The sequence below is a fragment of the Vanessa tameamea genome, chromosome 4 (genome assembly GCF_037043105.1).
Source record: "Vanessa tameamea isolate UH-Manoa-2023 chromosome 4, ilVanTame1 primary haplotype, whole genome shotgun sequence".
NCBI lineage: Eukaryota > Metazoa > Arthropoda > Insecta > Lepidoptera > Nymphalidae > Vanessa > Vanessa tameamea.
This window is the reverse complement of record NC_087312.1, coordinates 560,118-566,300: the sequence shown is the minus strand read 5'-3', so window position 1 is coordinate 566,300 and position 6,183 is coordinate 560,118. Positions and strand designations below refer to the sequence as shown.

The 6,183-nt window shown below is 35.9% G+C and overlaps 2 protein-coding genes across 4 annotated transcripts in view; both read right to left on the bottom strand.

Annotated features, from left to right (window-relative positions):
- Positions 1 to 6,183, bottom strand: part of LOC113396688 (neuroligin-1-like) — a 677,577-nt gene that overhangs the window by 304,605 nt on the left and 366,789 nt on the right. The gene's annotated exons all lie outside the window — the stretch shown is intronic.
- On the bottom strand, positions 379 to 4,149 carry LOC113396715 (beclin 1-associated autophagy-related key regulator). Of its 2 annotated transcripts, none has more exons than XM_026634770.2 (7): positions 3,893 to 4,149; positions 2,846 to 3,268; positions 2,573 to 2,700; positions 2,294 to 2,441; positions 1,859 to 2,068; positions 1,669 to 1,786; positions 379 to 1,362 (listed from the first exon to the last, which is right to left on the bottom strand). In XM_026634770.2, exons 1-7 carry the CDS (start codon positions 4,069 to 4,071, stop codon positions 1,267 to 1,269), a joined length of 1,302 nt encoding a protein of 433 aa, XP_026490555.2. In that variant the 5' UTR covers positions 4,072 to 4,149; the 3' UTR covers positions 379 to 1,266. The 2 variants fall into 2 exon arrangements, with proteins under 2 accessions (XP_026490555.2, XP_026490556.2); XM_026634771.2 differs by having other exon boundaries at positions 2,846 to 3,328; positions 3,893 to 4,101.

Below are 6,183 nucleotides of genomic sequence, written 5' to 3'. Positions count from 1 at the left end.
CACGCGCACGCACGGGACGCGCGCGCCGCGCCGCCGGCCGTGTCAGACGTGTCAGACGTCTCCGGTGGAGGGTTTCGATAACAAGCATTACTGGAAATATTTCATTGCAATATATACCTCTAAGGGGAAACGGGCTCCTTATAAAACGATGCACGATCCTAAATGACCAAACGTGTGAGGTGAGGCATCAACGGCCTGAACTTGTTTACAGAGTGGATATGTATATTTTAATAACATATAGAATAAATTATAAACATAATTATGATAATATTGTACAAAGTCTGATATGCATTTATTTTTTATCAGTATAGTGTTGCTAGTCTTATTTATGTTTATCACGTGTCACAGTGAATGTAAGTTTAATAATAAAAACGACGCTTTAAAAAAGAAAACCTTTATTACTAGCTAAATATTTACAATATTTAAAATCAATAAAAATTTTTATCAAAAACAAACTCTTTTAATTTATTATAATTGTTACTGGGAATGATTTTGTCTAAGGAAGCGTTCATAAGTTCATAGATTGATCTACTTGAGTGTAATTCAATTAAATTAATATAAAAAATAAAGAAACAACAGTTAAATTTCAATGTACTTTGGAATTAACAAAGTAAAAATAATAAATATTGGAACCACGTGGTACATGAACACTCCCTTAAGTAAGCATAATAAAATTTATTATTTGTTACTAAATAAAAAATATATATATTAGTTATGAAAATTGAGGAAGTTCTATCACGGCAATTTCTAATGTCATAACAATGTCATCAGAATGTAAAATATTTTTAATCTATGGTTACTTTTATGATGATTTACTGAACACACAAATTCAAACAGCGTTTCTAGTATAATCTATATGAATTGTACTTACTATTTTCCGGTGAATACATATATTTTTTTAATACAATTTTATTTGGCAAAGATGCATTATATTAGGGCGGCACTTCACTTGGCTTGTTCGCGTTTTTTATATTACATTATGTACGAACGAAATTGTTCATTGTTTAAGCGAAAATTGTTAACAATATTGAAGATATTTGTGGATTTTGATTTTGCAATCCATACGCCAAATATTTGACCAAAAAAAAACCCAAGACCAGTAAACGACAAGTAAAGTGTCGCCTTAATGATTAACCGGTTTTTTTTTGTTTAATGTCAATGATTTTCGATCTTTAGTGACAAGTAACAACTAATATACTTTATTTTGATTTAAAATATAATTTGTTATGAGTGCAGTAAGTTATCAGAGACTAGAATTATCGCAGTTCATTTTGTCCATCCCCGCCACATCGAGGCGATGGAGGCGGCCGCCGACGTCACCAGCGACGGAGCGGGAGGGGGAGTGCAGCTTAGTTCTTCCATCTGATAATAAATATGTTTCCATCAGAAATTTACATTTGCAAAGATAAGTGAGACAGGCGATGCGGCACAGAATAGTTCCGTAGAGACAGTTCATTAGTATTACAAAGTTCAGTTTTATTTTTAAAAGAATAACTCTTTGTACAGAAGTTAAACTATATTTGATTTGGTATTCACACTGTTTTAGTCATGACAAATTTCATGCGAGACAACAACCGGTTCGGTGTGAGTTGAACCAGTTCCGGTAACAGTTTCGGTATTTAAGGGTTTATCTTGCGTCGAGTACGATAGACATCGCAGTCGCGGTACCTGCGCGTTGTCCGGCCAGTGCAGGTGCTCGGGCGGCTCGGGCTCGTCCAGCTCCTCGGGCGCCGCCGCCGACAGCCACGCCTCGCAGGCGCTCCACCGGGTCGACCACACCTCCACCCTGCACACGAGCACGTGCCATCACTGAGTGTCGTCTCACACGTCGGTATCCGGCTCGAAGGACCACACGCACCTGCCGAGGTCGGGGTCGTCCGCGGCGGCGGCCAGTGCGAGCGCGTGCAGCGCGGCCAGCGCGGCCAGCGGCGCGGGGGAGGGGGAGGGCGAGGGCGCGGGCGGCGGCGGCGGCGGCGGGGGCGGCACGCCGGCGCGCGCGCACAGCGCCGTAGCGCCCGCGCGCACGCGGCTCACGCACGCGCGCCAGCTGCGCGGGTCGCTGTACTCGCTGCGGACACAGGGCGGTAATGGCGTGTAGACGAGTAAAACGATTCACCGCTTCGAACGACAGCTGTGTCGGAGAGCGGATGGTACGGGAGCATGAAGTCGTTTATTCTTATATGATACTACGATTTTTATATCCAATCGTCTCATTACTTATGGTATCATAACATTACGCATGATCAAGACTTTAAAAAATATGTATATCAAAATCATAGCAACTAAGTCATACCTGAGCGCGATGGCGTGCGGGAGACGCACGTCAAGCGTCCAGGCCAGCAGCGCCACCAGCTGCGCCGCCAGCCCGAGCGCGGCGCTGGTGCGGTAGGCGGGGTTGGACGTAGGCACGCTGCATACCGCAGCGTCCTTGTTTTGTGAAACTGAAATTGAAAAATTTTAATTAAAAAAAGAAATTATAACTCTATACAATATAATTTCAAAGTTAATTTGTAAGACATAAGCTTATTAATATTAATGATAAAGCTATACGAATATAGTATAACAACTTTACCCCAAGCCTGTATGTGTGAGTAGTCTGCATTTATATCAATCCACGGAGCTACAATATGTAACTGAGGGCGTTTTGGAGGCTCCTCCTCCACATCTTCACCAAGAAACTCTAAATCTTCTATACTATCACTAAAATGGTAATATAATTAATTTTCTGGTGATGAAATATATACATTCTATATACCTACATAATATGTACTATATTACTAGTTAATATATAAATAATTAAATGAGTTTTAAATACAATAACTATTAAAAGTTAAGTGATTCACACCTTAGATCATAGCTCATATAGATGGGAAAAATATATCTTGTGAGCTGTCGTATCCTTGACCTTCTGAGGGCAGCTAACGACTGTGTCTGGTCACCATAGAGACTGATTTTAGTTTGTAACTCTATCCTTTGTGATTGGGCATGTTTCCCTAAACTTGACACCCTTTTTTGATACCTTGGCAGCTTTAAACGTAGTTCATTGTTGTAGGTTTTCAGTTCTGTAAGTTCTTTTCTTTTATTGTCAATTATGCTTCTTCGTTGGTCTATGGCTAACCTTAATAGATCCAGCTTGTCTCTGGATTGCTTTGTTTCTGTTACGAGGATATCCTTTTTGAGTTTTGGTGCTAATAACTTTTCACATCTCTCTAGAACATGTTGCCGGTTTACTTTGATTCTCATTAGTTTTATTTGTTTCTCTGAAAATCTAAACAAAAGCTTTTGGTCAGATCATTGTTTTGCTGTGAAGCTTAACTCAACACATCATCTGCAAATGTATTTCAGAAGTAGATTCATATTAAAAAACATCTTGTTTACTTTGTTAAGTAAAGAAAATTATAATTTTGTAATATTTAACAAATAATGCTTAATATAACATCTCTCTTCTTGAATCTTTAAAGTATCTGCAAAAGTAAGTAAAAAGAGGTTGCTCGGTAGTTACAACTTGTGAATCTTAAACAAAGATTGCTGGGTTTAACTGAGTTATCATTTGCGGTTATTATCATGTTAACATTATGCAATATTGTACTTGGTGGTGAAGGAAAACATTGTGATGAAACCCGCTTATGTCTGTTGAAATTCTACAAAAGTCGATTCCACAAGCCAGTATAGAAACAGCATACCACAATAGGTCTCAAAACTTCCTTCGTATGGCTTTCGGAAAGCTTTGGATCATTTATAAACTACTACCTTTTGTTTGCAACATTTATTAATTAAAATAATTATATTTATCGTGAACGAGTACAAATTTACTCTCAATTACTGATCTAATTGCGTTATCTAGATTGCGAAATGAGTCATTTAGATACGGCAATTACGCAAAGCCACTCACCTATCTGAATAAGGCATCGAGGAATGAACAAAGTTACCACTTCTAACACAATCTACACAATAGAAGTTTCTCTTCACTGTGTAACATAGAACGCATTTTGTGTAATGTCCATCGCTCTCTGTAGAGGAGACGCGGAAATCCCGCGGAGCTTCGCTTTCTGTTAAATAGCTCATCGCCATAATATTTACGACTTCTTTATTGAATTTTGCATCGCAATAGAACACAATAACTTGTCATTGTCAGCTGGTGAAAGTTTTGACAGTTGACATTGGCATCTCATCGACGTTTTTTATTTTTTTGTTAAATGTTTTTAAAAGAAAAGATGTTAAAATATAAATCCTTGTTTAAAAGAATACGTTTTTTTTAAATAAATTAAATGTATAAATGATTATATATTTTTATTTAAATAAACAAACTTTAGTTACAGTGACCAATAAATGTTCATGGATTACGCGCAAAAAAATTGACTTCTATTGGAAATATGTATGCTTCAATATCTTTACTTATTAATAAAAGTTATGCTTTATACCTTTCCTTAAAAGCCGACAACGTCAGGGACGTACATGCTCTCCGTTGATGCAGATGGCATAGGTGGCAGTCACTTTCCATCAGGTAACCTTCCTGCTTGTTTGTCACCAAAACCCACAGGATCTAAGCTAGACCTAACCCTTACGCAGCAAAAACTTGATTGATTTATTAATTGTTGTAATTACACCTGTAATTATACAGGAATGTGTAATACTAGTGGCTGTAATACACATTCTAATCTATTAATATATAATAAATCCTAATCATTTACAATTAAGCACTCATTTATTCTACTACTGCTATAGTTACTATTAAACATTTATAAATTTGTATCTCATTTATTTATGAATATAAATGAAGAATAATATACTCAGAATTCGTAGGGTCAGATTGTTCATTAGACAGGCCAACATTAAGAAAACTAATTAAAAAAAAAATTATAATTAAATTGTTGAAGCCAAATGATTCTCTTATTTGAATAGGGTGATGGCATCTTTGTAATATAGTAAAACACATCACGATAATGAATAAAATTGCGTTGTAGAAACAATATATTTTTCGAAGCTAGAAAAGGGTAAAGTGGCAGACGTACATGCCCCTACATGGTTGAGCCGGTACTGACTATTCGTATTTAGGTAGAACAATTAAGAGACTTTCTATTTAATAAAGATGATAGCTACGACGTGCGGTTTAAATTTCGTTTGTATATTTAGTGTAAATACTTTAATGAAAAATAAATACGTTCACGGTACGATAGCGGGTCAACGTGAATCAGCTGAATTGAATTACGTGCGCGCCTAACGAGCCGACTCATTTCGATTTTTATTTTCACGGTGAAATTCAGAGGCCGGAGTAAATGTATACGTGTGTTACCGATTTAATCTTAGCCTTTGGTAGCCTTTGGTTTAAAATGGTTTATTGCTAATATTTTACTACCACGTTAAAAGTTTAAATTGTAAACTTATCGTAATTTATGACCTATATGTTGCCTAATTTTCGTAATTTATTGAATTTGTTTAATAATATAAATATATGATACTGGCCGTTTATCAATATAAACTTTTATAACTATTAACAAAATGAATTATTAATATTACGAAGAATCTTTATTTATATGTATACCTATAAATAATTATTATATTCGTCGATTATGAATCGATGAATCGATCATAAAGTTCTAGATTTTTTTTTATAGTTGGATGAATGTTTTTGATCAAATTCTTACTGTTAGACAAGAAAAAAAAGGTCTGGAGACATTCACAGATTCCTCAGGCTGATCTAGTGCGAAACCTGTACAGGTCGGGCATATATGTATATATTTCTTAAACTTTTGCTAATAAATATGCCAAAACATAAAAATAGAGATTCGAATCTTATCATGCAGTAATGACATTATTGAATATCAAAATGTTTATTGAATATAAAGGTATTACAGTTGCTCATTGATTATTATCAAAAAAAAAAAAAATTCGCGGGTTCTCTTACAAGCAAAATATAGTAACTGTACTTACTTATGTATGGTATTTAATTAGAGCGGTTTTAACATAAAACAGAGTAAAATCCACGTGTAAAAGGCACGTGGTCGTTCGTTAGCCGTGATTGCGGCGGGGATAATGGAATTAATAATTTTCCGCATTAAGCCCAAAAAAATATTTAACGATATGGACTCGTAAATTTTTGTAAATTGTTTCTCAAGCTATTAGAATTTTGTGAAACGTTCCACTTGGCTTACGGAATCCGACCTTTGCAACGTGAATTATTAA

Bases quoted from the DNA above. Each gene is read 5' to 3' on its own strand.
- LOC113396715 (XM_026634770.2), bottom strand. From the start codon at position 4,071: ATGGCGATGAGCTATTTAACAGAAAGCGAAGCTCCGCGGGATTTCCGC. The intron at 3,269-3,892 runs GTGAGTGGCTTT...GCTTTTGTTTAG, and splicing joins TCGATGCCTTATTCAGATAG to ATTTTCAGAGAAACAAATAA. The intron at 1,787-1,858 runs GTGCGTGTGGTC...GCTCGTGTGCAG, and splicing joins GACGACCCCGACCTCGGCAG to GGTGGAGGTGTGGTCGACCC.